Source organism: Numenius arquata, chromosome 19 (genome assembly GCF_964106895.1).
Source record: "Numenius arquata chromosome 19, bNumArq3.hap1.1, whole genome shotgun sequence".
Classification (NCBI taxonomy): domain Eukaryota; kingdom Metazoa; phylum Chordata; class Aves; order Charadriiformes; family Scolopacidae; genus Numenius; species Numenius arquata.
In genome coordinates this window covers 3,420,669-3,442,626 of record NC_133594.1, presented here as the reverse complement: position 1 = coordinate 3,442,626, position 21,958 = coordinate 3,420,669, and the positions used below count along the sequence as shown (strand labels likewise).

At 43.8% G+C, this 21,958-nt stretch overlaps 1 protein-coding gene across 1 annotated transcript in view; it reads right to left on the bottom strand.

Moving 5' to 3' along the window:
- PAPPA (pappalysin 1) overlaps positions 1-21,958 on the bottom strand; it is a 180,709-nt gene that overhangs the window by 138,276 nt on the left and 20,475 nt on the right. Inside the window, exon 2 of the mRNA XM_074161106.1 lies at positions 15,627-16,695. Coding sequence (XP_074017207.1) covers positions 15,627-16,695 — 1,069 coding nt within the window. The remainder of the gene's footprint in view (positions 1-15,626; positions 16,696-21,958) is intronic.

Here is a 21,958-nt window from a genome sequence, read left to right as displayed (position 1 = left end):
TCTATGACCCTGCCCAGGTGGCCTCTGGTGGGTCACCTGCCGTGGGAATATTTGGGATTTTTAGGCAGCCCAGCACAGGTCGGGATAGAGAGCACTGTGGCCTTGGGGTGCTCGCAGTTCAGTTGCAATTATTCACGGCTCCTGCAGAAGGGTAACACACGGCACGGTGCCTGCCAGGGTGTGTGGCTGGAACTTTAAGAGGCTGGTCCTTAAGCATCTTCCCTAATTAACACACAGTAAAAAATGCAGGATGAAAAAATGAACAAGATCAAATTCTTTGCTCCCTTCGTCTCACTTTTTGACACTAATCCTCCCTGTACATAAAGCCTGTGCCACAAAGTGAGATATACATTGCTATTGGAATGAAGAGCGACTTGGAATCAGGCCGACATCAGCAGAAAAATAAAATAAAATCATATATAACCACAAAGGACCTAGCATGTTTATTACAGATACTTCTGGAGTCGATGGGCCAAAATAACCAGTCCAAATATGCATCTTGCAAAACATCACTTTTGCTTTGGAGATGCCGCTTCCTTTCTGTTTTTGTTTTTACAACTCATGGACTTCCAAATCTCATTTCTTAACCTCCTGGCAGGGCTGTGCACAAAGTTGGTCCTGCTGCAGTGGGCAGATCATCAATGGCTTATGGTTAGGATAATCCCAGTTTTCCTCTTTTCTGAGAAAGAAATGAAAACCTGATTCAAATAAGACTGGTTGAAATTTCCTCTTATTTCATCTTATGCAGGAAAGGGTAGGAGACACCAAAGTGAGATCACAAAGAACATAATCTGGTGATGGAGACTTCAATTCAGAGAAACCAAGAAAAGCTTGTGCCTGGCACGAAAAGCCTCACATTTTCAATGTTCATATGATTTTTCCTCCCTGTTACAACAAAGGACTAATATTTAGCTCTTTTTGTTTTCTGTTTTTTTTTTCAGGTGCTATTGATGGATCATACCAGTAAGTCTTTATCTTCAACAGTGAAGCCCTGAACACATTTTTTAAGGAAGAAAAAAAAAAAGAAAAGAAAATTGAATATTCAGATTCAAAGAAGCGCTGAATATTATGAGATCTACAAAAGCTGCTTACTCTTGTTCTTTCCCAGCAGTGAGGAGATTACAAGGAAACAGAAAATGTCAGTCGCTGAAACAGAAATTTCACATAAGAACATTTAGCTTTGAAGTTCCCAGAATCCACAGTAAATTGCCAGGTGATCTGGCAGAAACACCAACACACCTGCAATGAAAACAGTTCAGAGTCGCAGAAAGAAAATATTGTGGATAGTGTATTTTCTAAATCCAACCTTTTTTTTTTTTTTTTTTTTTTTTTTTAATTTCTATTCCTGTTCACTAGGAAGAGAGGGAGAAAGGGAAAGGAAAAGAAAGAGCAGGAGAGAGGACTTCGCAGATCATGACTTTGTCGAGCAACTACTGTTGGGAGACGAAACATGGCAGCAGTGGCTGTAACAGATAGCGCTCACATAATTAACTCCCTGACATCAAAATCCTGCCCCTCATTTCTCTCTGTTGAGCCAGAACCAAGCAGCAGGAGGAAAGATGTAAATGTGCCTTTTCCAAACACTCAAGAACTTTCAGACTTTCTGATTTTTAAACGTATGCAAGACCTGCAACTTCAGCGTAGATACAAGGTAAGGCAAATACCATTGTACATCTGTGCTTCTGAGAGTGGACCTTTCTTCAGCTGAAGGATATATCAAGCAGAAAAGGTTCTCTACTTAAGTAAACACTGGGCAACAGACACATCAAATGCCCAGGTTATTATTTGGATGGAAGGACGTTTGTGTTGCCTCACATATGGATCTGCTAACACGTGTACCAGAAAACAGGCACTATCACTCCAAAACATAAGGCTGATTGATGGCATTCCCTGGAGGACACATTTCCCAAAACCCTACAAAATTGGACTGGCAGCTTATGAAACGTACAATACTGATCCAGCATGTAACAGTAAACTATAGGAAATCATACCCATATATTTGGCCTTCAGACACGAGTGCAGAAATTGCCTGCTTTGGCACCACAAGCCTGTGGATCCACTTGAATCAAACACAGACCTCTAGCAAAGGGCCACGAGAAGGCAAAGATCTGTTCTCCATTGTCAAACACTAACGCAAGAGTGGAGAAAACTTTAATTTTCCTTTATGGCAAATTTCTTGACCCACTTTTGCCACGAGTACGACCGCTGTAGGCCACGCAGTCAAACCTCCCCGTGACGTTCGCACCCTCTCTCACTCCATTTGCGTAGCTCAACCACACATCACCTTTTGTTCTGGTTTGCTCCAGTGATTTATTGGTAACATGTCCCTAACTACTACAGGACTTAAGACCCTGAAGACGACAAAACTAGCTTTGCAAAGGATCCAGCAAAAATTGCAGGTTGTCCTTTTTGTCCACTGTTTCCCACACCTAGACCCTGAATTATACAAACCCGCATTTATAGAACGTATGTTGGCGTGAAATGCCTTGCAGCTCTCTGTCAAAGACAGAGGGGGGATGCTACGGATTCCCTCACTGCCACAACTCCTCTGCTGCCCAGCTCAAGTACATCTCAAGAACTTGGCAAAACCTGACATCCTGCCGTGTTCAGCTGCAGGGGAAGAGAAGGTCCCCTGGAACCACCTTGTGGATTATCTCCTCTTGATGGTTTTCTAGATCAAAACCTGGAAATGCTTCAGGTATTGTTCCCAGGTGGATAAAAAGGGAACTTTGTGTCTGATCAAGATGAGGACAGCTAAAGGTTTGAGCCTGCACTTTTAAGACAAAATAAGACATTTTGAAGCAAAAACACATGAATAAATCTATCCCCAGAAGTAAAACTATTAGAGGAATTCTGAGTGTATGAGGAGGAAGCCAGGAACTGAGCCCTTTTCTGAATCCAACTGGGTGCAGGGGGGCAATCAACCGGCACACATTTCTCCAGGCGAAGTGGGAGAAACACTCTGAAAGCGTCTGACAGAAGCGTTTTACTCTGTGTTTGGAAGTTTATCATGACCGATCAATTCTGGAAGAATTAGTGAGTGAGTTCTGGTTTTTGGCACTGACACAGCAGTGGTAAAAAGGCTGGAGGCAAAAGGGAAGTAATTTTCATAATGCTGTGAACTGTTGCCATCAATCCTTACCCAAAACATTTCTTCTACTCACTGCAGTGCCGCGCGGTTCTGTAGGAGCTTTCCTCTTAGCTACGGCCCTTCGTCTCAGGAAGGCTCTCGACCTCGCTCGTGCTCTGGATGTAGAGATCCCAGCCAAAGACCAAAGTCTTCGGGAGTTCAATCTTTCTACGGACTTCAAAGAGCTCGGGATATGTAACTTCGTCCAGACAGAAAGCATAACATACGTTTGGAACACCATTATATACATAAAAATAGAAAAGATTGAATGACTGTTAAGGAATGCGGCGTGATGGGGAAGCCTGATGTAAACTGTGCATGGGATTTACATAGCTATTTTCAGCCTCTAACCTAGGTGCTCCGCATCCTAGTGGAAGAATCTACCTTTTCTCCAGCAATTATAAAGGCTTTAAGATTTAATTCTCTAAATCCTGCCTGTGGTGTGTGTCTATACTCGCTGCGAGCAGATGGCGTGACTGTTCCCCTAAGGAACTAACTGAGCAGCAACTACAAATAGCCAACGCTTATCCTCAGCTCTTACTGCAGTAAAATCCAGACTACGCATTTCGGGAGGAATCAGCAACTCGCAGAATTAGTCCTTAGCAGAAAGGAAGCCAAACATGAAGGCAAAATAAAAACCCTTAACCAGAAAAGCCAAGCCCAAACATATTCAGGTATTTTGAATAATATAACTTTATGCAATTCTCAGTAATTCTCAGGCATGCCTATGGTTGTCTCCATTTGTGCTTGCTGGGATTGAAGACAGGAATAGAACATCATCAAGCTCGTGGAAATCAGGAGATCACAGAAAAATGCTGTTTTGTAATTGTTCTCAACCAGTCCTGCAAACCTAAGCAGTTCAGACAGTTAGGAAACATTTCCATACTCTCTGATGCTCACGTGAAGCAAACTAAGCTCTGGCCTTTTTGAGGTCTACCCACGTTCTCTAAATGAGTGTATCATATTTCTTTATTTACTTAGATTTTTTCACCAGTTAATCTCTCCCTGTCTTGTTTTTAATTAAACAAAACAAATACATGAATCAAGGAAACACAAAACAATTTAAGGCAAAACTTTTCAAAGTGTAAAGAGGATTTTCATACCCACACGCTACTGATAGTCAGTGGGTCTTGTCTTGGGAATATAATTCCCTTTTGTGCCTTTGCAAGGTGCATGAAAAACATGTAGATGATTACAGTGATGGGTCTTTTAATTGATATCATCTGCATTTTATGTTATTTAACCAATGTCTGAGCTCTGACTGCAAAGAAAACTTAAATTGACACCCTCACTCCTTCCTGCTCAATGCCCCCTAATCTGTCTTCTTCGATACACAAATATAATTTGTGAGTCTGACAAGGGCACAAGTTTCATTACATCATATCATGGAAATTAGAAATGAATCAATAAGCAAAGAGGCCTGATCAGCTCATTCCTACCACACAATGTAGAATTCTTCACATTTTACCCCTAATCCCACGTCTGATCAAACCGAAATGTCTTCAGGGTCAGGAATGCCTCCGCTTCCTTTCGGTATTTCTTTCACAGTCTAATCACATCTCAGAAAAGCTGGTATTTTCTGTCTATGTGTCTTATCTTGATCCTTTACATAATTTGTGCTGTTTAGTGCCGAAGAAATAACTCAGCAGCATACTTCATGCGATGGGGCAGCTCCTTAATGGAGGAGAAACGCTGGCATGGCCAGACTAACCGATTCAATCCCCTTCTTGGCATATTTGTTTTACTGTCTCTTTCAGTATAGTTTCGACATGGAATTTTCCTGGCATAAATCACCCAGGTTTCCCTCTTCCCCTCCACACCGCGCTGCGTAGCTCTGTGTTTTGGTAAATCTCATCTATTAATAGTTGCCCTCTGTGGCTATAAAAAAATACCTCAGTAGTCAAAAGCCAGCCCTTGCAAGGGAACAGCTGTGGATGCCTGAGCGCACGCAAGACCCGGCATCACACAGCAAAGCCCTTTCTTGGCTCCGTGTCAGAGCAAACCGATTAAATAAGGCCATAGTCAAGCTAATGGAAAAGGAGCCCCTTCCCTGCAACAGAGAGAGCGAGCGAGCGAGGCCGGCTCCAGCACTAGGCTGGAGAAACATCAGGGTATTTCCATTTTCTCACTGACATTTTCCTTTTTCCTTTTTTAACTCAGCAAACCCCCCTCCCGTGTCTTCCTCGCTCAACCCTTCTGCCAAGTCCCAATAAAATCTCGCACTTAAAGAAATAGGACAAAGACGTCATCGCAGCGAGTATCAAAGGTCGCGGGGTAAATTTTAAGGTCTAGTCTACTTTTTTTTTTTGTTTGATTGATTTAACTGATTAAAGCATTTCTGCTCTTCCTGTGCTTTCAGCAGCATCCTGGGTAACTCAGGGGAAATTCAAACCAACCAGCTGTGATCTGTATTACAAAGTCAAGGCTGGGAATACAACACAAGGCTGTGGAGGGGGCCATACTGGAAAGGGTGAAAGGAGAGGAATATCGTCTCCCGGTAAAGTGACAAAGTGCTTTTATGTGTCAGAATGAGAAATCTTCAGCTTATCAGAGGATACAGGGAGCTCCTCACCCTCTCAGCGTTGCAGGGTACCAGTCCCATCGCAGAGGGGCCGGTTGGGAACAAAGTACCTGGCTCCAGACAGCAGGAATCCTCCCCGGATTTCACTTTTCCATTTGCATGAACTAAAGTTCTTGAAAATCCTCAAGAATTGCTGAGTTTCGGAGACTTTGGCAAAGCCTACAACGCCACAGCCATCGCGAGGGTCGGTAGGGAAATGGTAGGGAGCCTCAAGTCCTGTGGAACCCAGGCTGGGGCTCCCAGCACCTCGAGCACACCTGGGCTGGGGCTGCAGCGCTTACAGAGCCAATGCCACAGCACTTCAGCACTTCCCAAATTTCCCCAGGGACATTCCACTAAGATAAATTCTCCTTGCAAAGCTGATGGGAATGATTTGAAAAACCAACAGAGCCTTGTGCTGGGGGAACCAGCTACCACAGCTTCTCGCTGAAGTCCTCGATTTATTGACATAACAAGGATACAGCATGAGAAGCAAATTTATTCCATATTATCTACTGGCAGTAGAGCTCAAAAGATGCATTTTGAGGGAGGAGGAAGAATTTTATTCTCCAAAGCCTTGTAATTCAACCCTGCTGAAGCTGCCCTCACACAAATCAGTGATGACACATCTTTTCAACGTCTAGGGCCAAAATTATTTTTAAAAGCATTGCAGGTAATTGCCATTGCTGTCATTCCAAACCACTGCTGTTTCCACTGTTTTACCATCACTAATGCAACCCAACAAGTGTCAATGGCAAAAATGGGCTGCTTCTGCAATTACTGAATTAATGGAAATAATACATTTCACAACGAAGAGCCCACACATATCAATGGCCATGACCAGAGCTTGAACTAGAATTTACCTGAGGTGTTCTATGTTTCCAAGGTTTGTTAAATACTACTCAAACATCTGGGTACCTTCGAAAATAATTGGCCTGCAGGGTGCAGATTTTATTGATCTTTTTCACTGGGGTGGATTGGCCACAGGAGTCTTTAAAACAACGGTAGAAAAAAAATTGCTGAACCTAGTTCTCCTGAAGAAATTCAGAAAGATCAAATTAGGCCAAAAACGCTAGTCTTCGTTTCAGTGGGGTCCCTTTTTAGCAGGGGTCCCTCTAGCAGGGTCCCTCCTTTAAAAGAAAAAGGAAATTAAAAATGAAAAACAGCACTGGGGAAAAGTTAAGTGTGTACTTCAAACTCACACATGCCAGGAAATTTAGAGTTAAAGGTGAAACTCCACCCTAAAGAGCTCCATACTGGAGATATTTCAGTGAACAAACATAACGTGTTCTGAAATACAAAGACCCAGTAGGGTGCACAAGGTATGGAGTTTCAGCCTTCACTCCAAATTTCCTGGCTTTTTGGAGGTTTATTAGAGTTTCATACCCTAAACGTTTAAGTACTCCAAGAAGTTTCCTCAGTGCAGTTCACCCTGATCCTTCTGGAAGCTGAGAACAAGCACTCCAATGGTGTAGTCCCCCCCTTCCATTATTAATGAACCTGAAAACACTTTCTTGCAAATTTATTTTAATTTGGAGTGCTGAAATTATGTGCAAACTAGGTAGTTTCAGTTGAGTTATCCTGAGAAACTCCAAAATTGCAAATCTATTCAGAACAAAGTTGAAGGACAGGATTTCATTGACTCCAGCAGAGCACGTTCTCCTAACGTGCGGCTTTTGCTCTACCTATTAAACTGTCTTTATATCAACCCATGAGTTTTTCTTATTTTTTCCAATTCTTCTCTCTATCCTGCTGGGTGGGGAGCAGCTGCGTGTTCCTAGTTGCCAGCTGGGGTTAAACCACGACAGTGGGTCCTGTAACTCCGCTTCAGCCAGGGCTACAATCAAGCAAACACAGAATTGCCTTTGACAGCAGTGGTTTGTATTCCTGGTCTGAATGCTCCAGCAGTTTGTGGGGTGGGGATATATCCATCCTCCTTCTCAATGAATCTGGCCTGAATGGATGAAAACTGACTATGGCTACCAGCATCACACTTTTTTACAACGCAGCTTTTATGAACGTGTGTTACAAGTTTTTAAGCGGTTCCAGAGCATCTCAGTAATCCCAAAAGATCTGCTGTGAGGCTCTGCATCATTGCATTTCCTGATAGCTCTAGGGAAATTATTACCAGCAACTCTCTGTAGCTCCTCTGATCACCCACACTCTTCATCCTTCTCAAATATGCACACAGAGAAAGGTTTAGGACTATATGACTATTTCAGTGGTTGTCTTGACATACAGCTAATGGAGAAGACATCACACGTGCTTTGAAATCGGCCTCGCCGGTCACTCTGAACCGGCATCTCTTAATGCTGGACAGGTGCAAAAGTGATGGGACAGCTCCACATTGTCCTGATCCTGGGGTGTTTGAGGGACAATTATTTTTTCTTGGTGCAGTTAAGAGAAGATAAACAAAGACATCCATTTCTTGGGTTTCCCCTAGCCCCAAACTGGGTGGAGGAGAGAGCCTATACTGAAGGGATGACCTGCCTTGGGGAAAGAAGGAAGACAGAATAGCGAGGAGGCAGACAGGGACTCAAAACATCAGGAACTGGTGCCAAGGAAGTTCAAACAAGGGCCAATAGACACAGACTGTGCTTCGGGCTGTTGCTTATGGATCTGCTTCTGCATCCTTTCTCCTTCAGTCTTTTCCAAGAGCTTCCTCTTTTGCATCACCTTTCCATTTAGTTAATCCCCTCCTCACTCTGTTCCAGCTATCAAATTTAAACATACACACATACCCAAATCCCCTGACATACACTCCTCATACCTCTGAAATCCCCCAACAGGCTGACAAACTGAAAAAAGAAAGACTACAAAAAAATCACAAGTAGTGATTTCTTGGGAGAAATCTTAATATTTTCTTTTACCGGATCAACTGATTCATTTGGGGGGGGGGGGGGGGGGGGGAGGGGGAAAGGCCAACTTTTCAAGCTCATAAACCCTTCTTTGTGTTATTCTTATCTTTTTTTTCCTAACACTATTAATTGGCTTAAGAAAAGACATCCCCCCTGCTGCTGGAACCTGCCTTACTTGTAAGCGTCAGCTCTCCCAGCTACATCAAGAACATCATTGCTCTGAAAATCACAGCACTGGCACACCATTATCTGTTTCTTCTCTCAGAACTTGCACCTCTTTTCCCAGTCTTTCCATAACATCTACTGATGCTGCAGGCAAGTCTTCTGTGGCGGAGAGATATTTTTCTATCTCAAAATACAAACTACTTATAGAAACTGCTATTTTCTGAGTAATCACACTTTTGGGTTGGCTTTCTCCCCCGGCATTAAGTTCACAGATATCGGGCAAAGGCAGAGATGCTAGGCCAGTCTTCATGCCTCTGCTCACATCGACATTTTCAGCTGAGACTATATAAAGAAAATTCACCTTATCCTTCTCGCCCCTTCTCCTGAACCCTGCGAACCCACCATGTGAAGGCACCAGTAATGCCGAGGGTTTGAAGTGTGGCTGCACTCCCCCAGGACACAGCACAAGGCAGTAGCATCTCCTCTGAAACACTGCTGTACATTTCCACTGGCAGCAAAAGTGAAGGGATCGTTAGGGGGGGAAAAAAAAAAAAAAAAGCCTCAACTGAAGAACTGTTTGCCTAAGTCCAACAATCCATGTGAGAGGCAAAGTCAAATGCATCGGGCTTATGGATGCTGTAAATGGAGCATGGGGGAGGTGGTTGCTCTGTATTTCCCCGAGAGGCAGCTATCGCTTGCAAGAATCGGACTTAAATTCCTATCAGAAAAGAAGCCTGAAAGGTAGAACGGGGGGAAGTGCAGATGTAAGTATTGCACCTGGTTAAGCTTGGCACAGAAACAGCCTGTGCTTTGCATCTTTCTCTTTGGGAAAGGTGCAACCTCCAGAATTTACAGAAGGGTTCAGCTGCCGCTAGAGAAGAGCGCAAGGGGCACCTCACACCGGGGACTGAAGAGAGGTTGGACACAAATGGATACGGGAGAAAAACAGGGTGATTAGTACACTTCAAAGAGGCCTCTTGGACGTGATCAGACCGTGGGTCTGTGTGTAAGACAGTCTAATTTGAATTGATTAGCAAAGAGAATAAACCAGCTTTTTTATATATATATATATATATACACAATATATACACACTGCTACTTTTTAGAACCCGGGAGAGGATGAGCTCCACCTTGTTTGCTTCAACAGAGACCGGTCGTGGGGGCTGGAGAGCACTGGGGGCAGCTGGCCTGGAGGACACCGCACTGCAGAGCAGCGAGGGGCAAATTCAGTCCCTGCCAAATCTGCAGGCTCTGTGCTTGCAAACCTTCCATGTGGGGTTCCAGAGCCAAATGGGTCTGCATTAGCAATGGAGAGTACAATAATACTTTAATCTATTGTCTCCCACAAGGATTCTTAATGATCTCTGATAGTTTACTCCATAGATTTTATAGGCTGCCTTCATTCCTAGCATCCTGCAACTTGACCAGACAGTGATCTTTTTACATAATGCGTAACATCCATGAAAGAAACCATGAGTCCTATGAGTCTTGGGGAAAAAATGTTTCTTGAAAAAAAACTGTTGGAAATGATGACTGTGGGTCAACCCAAATTGAGCAAACTCCTACTGTTTCTAGGGTGTGCAATCATATACGTAGAAATAGTTTCTTTGGTTCTGGAGTCCTGTCTCTATCAGAATTCAATACTAGACTTATAAATGTCAGTTACCAGCATGGGAACAGATGCAACTCCTCCCAGCTGATTAACATCCCTGACATCTGGAATAGAGGACAGAATAAACAGAGAGAACAGAGGATTTCCTGTTGGGATGTGGCTTTTGGGTGACAACTACCAAGATACAGCAACTCTGTCCTTGAGAGTCTTACCTCTCCACCTTCTAAACAGCCCTGGGGCTGGTAATTAAAGAAGTGAACATTTAACGCCGAATCCCTAGACAAAAACTCAGGTATTTGCTACATGTCTGCCTGATACCTGTGTGAATGCAGGAATCCTTCATGTCAAGAGCTGCACAATGGTCTCTTCCAGGCAGGGGATTAACTTCTCAAGCTTCCTGAATTGAAGAGCTTTGATGAATTTCTTCTGTTCTTTTTAGTGTTTAGGATTAGGTGGAAATTAATCCTTTATTGGAAATCAAGGAGTATTTCTTACAAATCTTCTAGCTCCTAGAAAAGGACATTAAGTACACCTCCCTCCTCTGGAGCAATTTGACTGTATTTTGCAAAGGAGCCTCGTGAAAATATTTCCAGTGGAAGAGAAGGAAAAAGAGTTAAGAGGCTTATCTGATCAGAAACTCCGTGGAGTTTCAGTGACTCCCTGAAGTGCAGTCACAGCTCGGTGACCTGTCCGAGGTTGACCTGGGCTGTAGCTTAGCCAGCCACCTCCTGCTGCCGCCATCCACACGGAATAGCATGGTGGGCTCTTCATAAAAGGCTCTGTCGTACCCATTGCTGTTCAAAACCACTACGGCAATTTCTACAAATTGTTCAAACATGTGTTCAGAGTCTAATTTACGTAGGACTGGAATGTGCCGATGCCCTTGATCTTGAGCAAGCTGATGTGACACAATGCCGAGGTTGGCTGAACTGCAACCACAAGTGTTGGAAAAGGCCAGAGAAAAGGGTGGGATGAGCTGGGCGCTGGACCCCAGCTCTGCTTCGGTGTCTCCCCGAGTCTGCTGGCAGGTGCTGGACACAGACTGTGGACTCTACAGCTCATCCCTGCCCCTCGTTTAGGCAGAGCGGAAGGGTTGCAGGAGCCTGCAGGGCACGCATGTGGATGTTGAGAAAGGCTGTCCCCAGGGTCAGCTATTCTGAGGGGATTTCCAGCAAGAATTCAGTAGACTCTATGAATCGAGGGAGTCCGAAGACATTCCAGTAGCTTTTACCGTTTCAGGAATTTAATCAGCATTTTCCTAAGTAGGTATCACAGGGAATGCTTTCTTATCTGTCCATGCGATCCTGTGGTCAAGCCTGATGTTCAAGCCCAATATTACATAAAAGGAATGGCTCAGTTGACCATAGTATGGTGCAAGAATTTGCCACATCAAATGGCACTTACAGAGCACGATTTCCTATGATCCCCTGCTGTTTGTTTCAAGTTTTTTGAAAAGGAGCCATGGTAGGTGTCATGAGCTCAAAGTCATCCCTATTTTGTAACCAGCAATATCCCACATAACACAAGGAATGTGTCTCTCTGGCCAGTGTGTTTATCCTTGCTCCTTGCTTTTGTATTGGGCCAGACTGTATGATCTTAGCATGTTCTGATTTCCCAGAATTGCAGAAATAAAGAAAAGCTGAACAATATTTGCAAATCTTGTGCTGGGACTAAATACATTTTGTCCCACTCTCATGAAATTAATAAAAAGAAGTGAGGCAGATATTCTCGGATAAAGCCCGCTGTGAGGCTACTGATAACCAGTCCTTTGTGTTTGCCCGTAGGCTATTAAGAAAGAGGAGGGATGATGGAGTTGGCACCACAATGTTTACAGCTTTTCTGCTGAGCAGCTCTAAGAGCAGAGTCTCCATCCATCAGTGTTGTCCCTCTGAACTCTCCCGCTGGAAACTTGTTTATGAATATGTCACTGTACTTAAATCTCTATACACCAACATCCCCGCTACCTGGCTACGGCACAGATTCTCAGCTCTTTGGAGGCAAATATTTTTGGAAAGGTGCCAGAAGGAGAGGTTGGAGACCAAAAAAGACCTAAGAGCTCTAAAGTCACCATCGTTGCACCACAACAGTGACTGAAGGACACCATCAAAGTACCTGAGCACTTTGTCCGAGGTGCCAAAAGGATCACAAGAAACTTATAATGCAGATCGGAGGTGTCTTGAAATTGTTCTGGTGATACCACATCTGTGGTTGCACTTAGTCAAGAAGCATCCACAGATGTTTCACAAGACTCATAGCAACTTTGTCCCAGGATGGAGTCTTGATGGACTGGGACTGAGACAGTCAGAAGAAGGAAAGTGACTGGAAACGGATACATCTTCTTTTGGGGATGAAGAGATACTGAAGAGGTTTCCTGTTTATAAGAGCATTAATCAAGCATTAGCACTTTTTGGTTGGTTACAAAGGACAAAAGTATTTCAGGAATAAGCTCTGACATGGTGAACAGCTGGCTGCAACTGCTGACACTAAGGATGTAGGAGGAACAAAACCCAGCAGCGTCTGAGGGCCCCCCCGGTACCAAGGAAGACTATGAAGAGTCTTTACAGCACAAAGCTCAGGAAACTTTTTTACTGGTAGCATTTCATCTTTTTTTCCCCCTTTTATTTGATGCCTCACCAGACTGAGGGCTCTTTTCCCTTTCTTCTGCTATTGTTAGACTGAACTTTGTCAGAGGAAATACCTGGAATTAGATGTGAGCTCTCAGTGGCTGTGGAGATGTCTTCATTGATGTGGTGCAAGGCCTGCACTGGAGGGGACTGAGGACTCTTTGCCAATGAAAGTGATGACAAGAGGGGCTGGTGATGCAAAATGGGCCCAGATGGTGCCAACTGAGTCACAGATTTTGACTGAGTCACTAATTGGCATGGAAATCTCTCTCAGGGGATGATGCTGAGGGCAATACCAAAGCCAAACATAGGGTTTGAATCTTCACCCTTTTAGTCAATGAAGGCTTTGCTGCCAAAGCCACTGACCCAAACCTGCATTTGTTAGCCTAAATACCCAAAGCAGTGCTCAGCCTTACAAACCTCACTGAGCAAGTCCACAAGCTGAACTGCTGTATTCTGCCATACCGAGTGCAACCAACCATCAAAGTGGTGGGTGTGAGCTCAGCCTAAGCACGTCAGCCACCAAATAAAGGCTCCAGAGAGACGGAATATCTTCTACTGCCCTCCTTGGTTTCACCACCAATGATCAATGCTGCACTTAAATGGCTGTGCAAAGACAAATAAATGAAATCCAACTGTTGTAAAAAAATCCTTGGAGGATCTATGGGTTTTCTCAGGCTCTACGCTGTTGAAGAGGACCTTCAGGCCTCCCTCACCGACTTGAGTGTGTCATTCAAGAGAAGGTGCTCTCAAGCCAAAATGAACATGTAGAAGATCTGTGAGCTCAGTGCCATGAAATGCAAATCCTCCAGACAAGTTCAGCAAGGTGGCTGACTCCAAAAGGAATGTACAACTGTGCATGAAAAGCAACTGTGTTGTGTTAAGGTAACTTCAGATTTGAGAACTAATTTTTTTTGCTTGGGCTTCTGCAAGTACAATCTGTGCAGCAAAAAGACTTAATTTGAAATAGAAACATCTCTGTATGTCAGAATAACATTAAGGCACAGTCTTAAATCTGTCAACTCAAATTTACAGGGCTTTTCTTGTTTCATTTTGTATGGGTATTATGCTGGTCACAGAACAAGTGATAAAAAGGGTACTATCAGGTTAAAAATAATGTAGTTTTTCTAAAAATTGTCATAGCTGTTATAACTAACACCTCAAGCTCTGAGAACTACAGTGTTAAAACAATCCAATTTGCATTATGCCTTTGACGATACTTGCTTACTTGTGTTCCTCTCCAGTTGAACAGTATTAAATGATTGGTCTTTTTCCTTTCAATATTTTCAATCATTAGTATTTAAAGTATTTCCTCATTTGAGCTTTGTTCACTGGTAACTGACTGAATTCAAGCTGAGCTATAAGGATTTTTTCAAAAACAACCTCACTGGAGTTAAAAAAAAAACCCACAAAACTGGAAAGGAACCCTTTCTTTGCAGCTTAATTATGTGTATTTAAAGCTCCAATAGAGCTGATAATGTTGTTTTAAAACTTCTCTCTACTAAGGAAGTTACAAATATAGCCTGAATTGCTATAATGGAAGGGACTCCAGAAGAAGCCCATACTTTCCTTCTTAACCTGAACTTTAATGTTGACAACACAGGGTCATCCACAGGACCATCTAGAGGTTTTCCCCCATGACTCCATGAATTGCCTTAGAAAAACTGTAACATGGGATACCGACAACAGAATTTCAGCTTTGACCTTTATCTTCAGTGTGTTTCCATTTCTAACTCATTCACAGGGAACAATTTTTTATTTAAACATACTAACTCTTATCTGAAGATGACCAAAAGCAAGTGGCAGTAATTGTAGGTATGTGGTACTCAACTGATGCTAGTTATTCAGGGATGTCCCTATTCAAACTACAACACAAGGAAGCCTTTAGCTGAGGATCTCAGGATAAACTCACATCCACCCACAAAATGTTGCCCTGCCATTTGCAATGAAGTGGCATTACCCCCATTTTCAGATATATATATATATATATATATATATATATATATATAGGGGGGCACAGAAGAGTTCAGTTACCCACCCGACGTGTGTAACAGCACTGCCAGGAACCTGGTACCCACCGCCCTCCTCAGAACCCACAGACTCTGCTGCCCCTCCACAACAGCACTTACAGAAAGCTGTACTCACAGCAGTAAGAACATAGAATAACCTTCCTACCTTCAAAGAAGTCGTACAGAATTAAAGTCTACCTAAAACTATTTATGTTCTGTTCCATCCCTGAGGGGCTCTTCCCTCTCCAAATACATGCGAGCTTTCTGTGACATCCAATCCCTACTCCTAAGAGTCTGTGGTTAAAATAAACTGTGCAATGCTACAATATACTGCTCATAACCAACAGCTAATGGGTCTCCCAATGTTGGCTGCTTCAGTCTTCAGCACTAACTTTCTTTAGCCTGTAGGTTCCTTCCAACCCAAACCATTCTATGATTTTATGGGGAACATCAATTCAATGTTAAGATGCTGCTGGCTCCATTACTGAGATTGCATTTGGATAGCTGTAATGTGAGCTAAATACTAAGAAAAGAATAAATTAATTAAAAACTCCAAAGCCCATAATGTCAATAACACAAGTGTTCGATAGCCAGCAGGCTGATCAATACCTAGACAAATATTCATTAATGTACCCATGAAAAGCTTGTTAGTTTAAGAAATTGCCTACCTGTATGGAGAATATGGGTCAAAGCACGTCTTGGTGACCTCTGTTATCTCCGGGTTACAGCATTCCCCACCATCGAAGTTGTATCTCTCGTAATTACAATCCATGTCACACACACCGTTCTGCTTCTTCTTGTTGAAGAGCGTGTGGCGTACGTGTCGGCAGTCTCCCCCATCGTACCCCGTCAAGGTGTGGTTGCACTCAGGGTCACAGTTCTCGTCCCCGATCTTGCTGATATCACAGTTGGCGAGGATGAGTCGGTGGCGAAGGGAAGAGTTCTTCACCTCCAGCACCTCCAGCTCCCAGGTGATGTTGTAGCGGCTGAAAGCCTCATTTAAATGCTGATGCTGGAACTCAATCTGCTGTCGGCTGACAGTGGGGTTCTGGTGCTTGTCGTCATAGAGATTTACCACACGATAGCGAACGATTTTGTTGCGGCGGAAGCGAGGGAGCTTGTTGTAGCTGGCGATTACGTCCGTGTTGTCGCAGACCGTCTGTCCGCAGAGAGGAGGGTCTAGGCTGGTATCCAGCAAATAGCCATGATGATAGCTGAACTTGCTCTGAGGACTGCTGCCATCCTTCATGGGAGACCAGGTGTTTTTCACATTCAGTAAACTGTCTTGAAGAACTAGCTGAGGTAGAGGCATGTCTTGTCTGTGAATTGCCTGGCCCATGTCCAACAAGATCTCCTTCTGAGACCGGGCTGTCCTCCAGAGGCTGAAGTGCTCTACGTAACCCCGATAGTTCTGGTTCAGGGCATTTCCTCCAACCATGAGCACCTTGCACTTCAAGGTCAGAAGACTGAAGATGCTGCCCACTTGCTCTCCGCTTGTGGCCACCTGGGCACCATTCACATAGAGTTTCATCAGATGCCCATCGTACGTGGCAGCCAGATGCACCCACTGGTTGGGGAGGTAGCTGCGATGTGCTGCAATGGTGGTTACTTTGCGAGCACGGTCCGTCTTCAGAGAGAAGAAATAGCGGGGGTCTCTATTCCCCTGGTCACTGACGGTGTTAATCCCCAGGACCCATCCTCGGTCACGGGAGGTGTAAGAACATTTGTCATATAGTCCTATGTGCCCCCAAAAAAGAAATATGAATAAATAAGGATGACAGAATAAAGAAATTAGTCTTCCAGTTGTATAAATACATCTCTCTATATGTATATACACACACTCACCTACATATGTTAGAAAGTTAGTCTACAAGAAAGACATTAAATCATCTAGTGCATGATTGTAGGAGGTCACGTTAAGACTTGCTATGAAAGGGCAAGATTTGCCAGTGGCATCTACGAATGGGATTCCCCTTATCCTGACCAAAGACCAAAACCCGTTTGCAAAATGTTGTACCACGCATTTGGTTCCTACCTTCACTCAAGCCATACATCACTGGTTGAAAAAATGGACAGTCTTGAGAAGCAATCCTTGATTTCCCTCATACCCCTGAACCCTGTATCTAATAAAGTCCAGAGGAGAAATACGTATAAAATCTAAGTACCGCACAGTTTGAGAAACCCTGAGCAGCTGCAATTATCCTGGTAGGATCAAGCACCCAAAACCTGCAGAGAGTGAAAGGGATGTGTTCAGGCTACCTTCAAATTCATAGGCAATAAAAACCAGTAAGGAAATGGCGTATGTTGGTACGCTGGAGGTGCTGAACAAGGTACGTACTGTGCCAGGAAAGGGCAAGAAACATGCACACGCATTCAGAAAGATCCCTGCCCCCTCACACACAATTTGGTGCACTGCAGGGAATATACACTCGTGATTTCTCTCACAGGCAAAGTGTGGATCCACACCTAAAGCTCTCTCTACTGGTCTTCAGACAGCCCCAAGCGGTGGGAGGAGCCCACTCCTTCCCAGTGTGGGACGCGAGGTCTGGCAAGTTAAAGACATACATTTCCATCTTTCAGTTCTCAAAGGCCAAGGGTTGCAGGGACACCCCTCAACTGAAAAAATAATCGTTAGAGCCTTCAGCACCAAACGGCCTTTCTACTATCAGCGCACAGAGAACAATCCTTCCCCCAAGCCTTCACTTCCAAAAGCCCAAATGAAAATCATAAATCTCTGACAGTTCAGGCCTCACGAAAAGACTAAATATCCCCTTACCTCACCCCTGCACCCTAACCTTCCCAGCACCACGACCAAATAACATCTTCTGCTTCTGACTAAGTTGCTCAACAGCCATCTGTTAACAATCACTCATTAACAGTGCAGTCTTGTCTAGTATCAACAGAGCAAAGGTTACAGGAGCATTCACTGTATTTTTCCTCCCCGGCACCCACCTTCCCCCTTCTCCTCACACCCTTCCCCTCTTCTCCCTCCTCCCCCCCGACCCCCCCAAAAAAAAAAGTCTTCTGATGGGAAAGTTGAAAAAATTTAAACAGGCCTTTTTTCTGCAGGCTGGTATTTTGCTAGGGACTCTGAGCTCCCCCTTTTCCTGTTTCCTTTGGAAGAGAGATCCCAGGGTTCGGAAGGTAATGTGTTTATTCATCTGTAGGGCGCACTCAGTTCAAAACCTTTTTGAGACCAGCTTCAGGTTTATACTGCTACTTCTGATCAGGAGAAAGGAGCGGAGGAGAACCAGGGAAGGAAAAAAACAAATATGCTAAAAAAAATGACATTTGCTGGGATGGATATTTACCCGAGAAATTCGTGATACGAAAGCCAAAGCTACCAATGACCTTCTGGAGTCTGTTTTTTAAGCATTTTTTAATTTTTCTTTATGGAATAAGTACTTTTACAAAGCATTCATTTTCAGATACGCGAGAGTTCATAAACATCTGCATTTTTATGAATCTCAAATGAAGGTATTGTCCAGCGATAGTGGGTGGATAATACTGCAATGAATGAGAAGACAGCTGGCAAGAGAAGTCCCTCTTCCAAATAAGCCATAAAAAAAAAAAAAAGATATAAAAAATCTCAACTTATTGTAATAAGACCATTAGAGCTGGTCAGACATTTTGTAAGAGCTTTTGCCTGCCAAGAAATGCCAACATGGTGACAGCAGAAAAAGAGATGCAGAAAAGGGCTGGTCCCAACAAATCTCTCTGAGAAGGTGTGAGTCTTCAACACAGCCAGGGGAACCCCAGGGACTCCCTGGGCTGTTTTGACTGCAAGTATAAAAGGTGAACCCATCCCAGCCACGCTCCCCACCGTCTCCTGCCACGGTTGCCCCCCAGGGATTGAATTCTCCAGGCCTGAGGACCCCAGGGCAGCTGCACATGCAAGAGCTGCTCCACCTGTTTCTCAAGGCATCCAAGATCTGCTGTTGGACGGACGGCTGGAAGTCCTGGAACAGGCTTCTGGGGTCTCCATCTCTGGGGAAGTCCACCATACAGTCTTCAAGGGTCAAGATTTTTGGCTTTTTGTACTGACCGGGGCTGGAAATATTCCCCCAAAGAACTAATAAATTATTGTGGAATGGAAATTCAGTTTCCTAGCCAGCATTAAAGAACATCTTCCTCTCTCTCTGAAGTGCTGCATGATGCTAGTGATTGACCTCAGCTGAACAGATGGAGCTGCTGGAGGAATACTACAGAATAGTAGCAATCCTCCCTTGCCTTTGAGCATTTAAACCCTGATGTGATGCAACGTGTCTTGAGTTTGGCTCAAACAGCTGCCATCAATTCAAGATTTACAGGGAGCCAAAGGAGGGCAGAAAAAGAAAAAAAACAGTGACAATAGGGACACCAGTGAACATGCCAGTATGAAAGCCGCTGAACTAAAGCAGTCTACTATTCCAGCTCCTTACATTTTCTAGTTTAGGGCAAAGGTCACTACTGAATCCATGTGCCACGTACAGTATTCTTTTCTCAAACTTTTACTATTACAGACATCCAACTCTTGATGAAAAGATGGATTGAACACAATCCCTTCAGCAGCAAGACTTGTTTTATTCTTAAGAGAAAGGGAAAAGAGTAAGAAAAGGGATAAGAAGCCCACACTCCCTATAACTTGCAAAGTCGTACCAGTTCTTCATGACCTTCTTTTGCTCCTGTGCTGTACCTACTTTCTCAATCCTTCCCTTACTTTTGGCTTTAGACTAAGAATCCTCCGGCTAAGGGAGTGTCACTTTTCCGTTTTGTCCCTAGCACAATGAAACTAATTTCAGCTGGGACTTTGGATGTCATAATAAAAGAATTTATTACTTCTTCTATGACAACTAATAAGGGCAAAGCCATTGGAAGAGGGACATGTGAAATAATTGCCAGAACTTCTGAAAACTGAATAATTTGATGTTTTCACAATTTATTTCAATTTAGTAAAAGGTTCCATAGCCATGAGTTATTTCTCAGACATAATTAAGAACATTTTAAACAAGAAGAGGCCTCTTTTACCCCAAACAAGGCTGTTTTGAGCAAAATCACCCCTCACAATGGTTGACACTCCAAATTTCAAAATTCAGCTGTGACCACAACCACCATTTACACAGAAAACATACAGAGTTTAGATTCTCATTTACACTGAGAATTCTTTACAATAATGTGGTAAAGGACATTTTTAGCTACTTAATATCCCTTTACAAACCAAGAGTGGTGTAAAGAGGCCTCATGGTAAATGAGACTCAAGCCAATGAATGCAAAACCACAATTTGGCGAATATGCCTGAAGTTTCCGAGCCAAAAAATGGTGCAAAATAAAACTGATGTTTGTTTTCCCCACAGCAATTAGATTAAAAAAATATGTACAAGTTTCATACAGCAGCAAACAGTTTTCCTCACTTCTGCTTGCCCTGAGTTGCTAGAAAGGGATGGAGCTACAGCTGAGAACACTGACAGCCCTTCGAACTCCTTAGGCTGAGTGATTTTTTCCCCATAAAGCTCCTGTTCCTGAAACCCAAGGGATTAAGATGGACTTTTTTATTAAGAAAAAAGAAAAGGCGCTAGTTCAGCTTTCCAGTAAGAGTCATTGGTAACCTTCCTTCCCCACAAAGGAGTGAGTCACTTTTCAGACAACTCCAGAGAAGCACAGGGACAGAGGAAGATGCCACGTTCCTCTATGCTTGGCCAAAGACAGACTTCGATGGCCCATGAGGCTCCTTGCAGTCCCATGATGTTTGTCCCTTATAGGAAAAATAAATTCCTAGGCATCAAAAGAGTGGGGAAAGCTGGAAAATTCAGCTCCAAAGCCCCAATGCCAAAAGCTAAACATGAAAAATCAGAAATATAATCTCTCCCCCTTTTTTTTTTTTAAACAAGTGAAATCTCGGTTCTCTCGCTGCTGGTCCACAACTGCTCCAGTATAGGACTGTCCATCTGACCTTTTCCAGGAGGCCCTAACCAAGGCCAGCGTGTGGTTTATAACCCAGTTTGTTTTCAGGACTTTGCCGGGGGCTGAAATAGAGCCACGTCCTCGTGCAGGCACTGGGCAGGATTTGGCAGCAGGAGCAGAGCCTGTAGCATCAGCTGCTCAACTTCTGGAAGAAAGTCCTGGGTGAGGAGACGAGGCATTGCTGTAACCAAGCTCACGATGCCGAGATTGGAGCAGATCTTTATCAGGAGCAGCCACAGAGAAACGGGAACTCACAGCTAGAGGCTGTAGCTGCTGGAGTCATAAGTAGCTCTCTCTGTGGGCAGAGTTTGAAAGGAGAGAGGCCAAAGTAGCCCATGCAAGCTGCTGTAATCCACTTTAATATTATCAATAACAGACTCCAGGCCTCCCTCTCTCACTCCAGTGCAGTTTCTTCTCTCTCGCTAACAGCAATCTTCCCTTCAATCAGCCCAGCCAGTGAATTACCTAAGAATTTAATTCTTTACGCAGAAAAAAAGTTTCCCCACTTTGCTGAGCAACAGGAAGAAAAAAAGAAAAAAAAAAAAAAGGGGGGGGGGGGGCAGGAAAGGACTTGTTATGCTTTCTTTTCCAGGAGCGGCGAGGCGGGGGGAAGGGGAAGAAGGAGGTCAGTTTGACTTTGAACACATCAGGTGTGCTGCGGAGCCCGGCACTGCCGCGCAAGGCAGAACAGAAAACAGTGCCCCGCACTTCTTGAAAGTTGGCTGTGCCTGTTTTGCTGGGAGACTACAACCAGAGGTGACAGGACTCAGTTATGAAAGGGGAATTTAGGTCAACAATCAAAGCCGCAGTCAGGGGGCCCAAGAACAGGGAGCTAAAGGTTGGGGCTGTTTTTTTCTTTAGCATGCTTTAATCGTTTAGTATCAAAGCACAGAGGAACGCTTGAAAGAGCAAATATTCTACAGGAACCTATAGAAAGCTTTTATCTGTCCAGAGGAAAATAATTAAACCCGACAGATTTGGGTTAAGTATCCCCATGTTCCATGCAATTGGATAAGTCAGCGAAGATCCACTGGTGCAGTTCTTGAGTTCTGCACTGGAT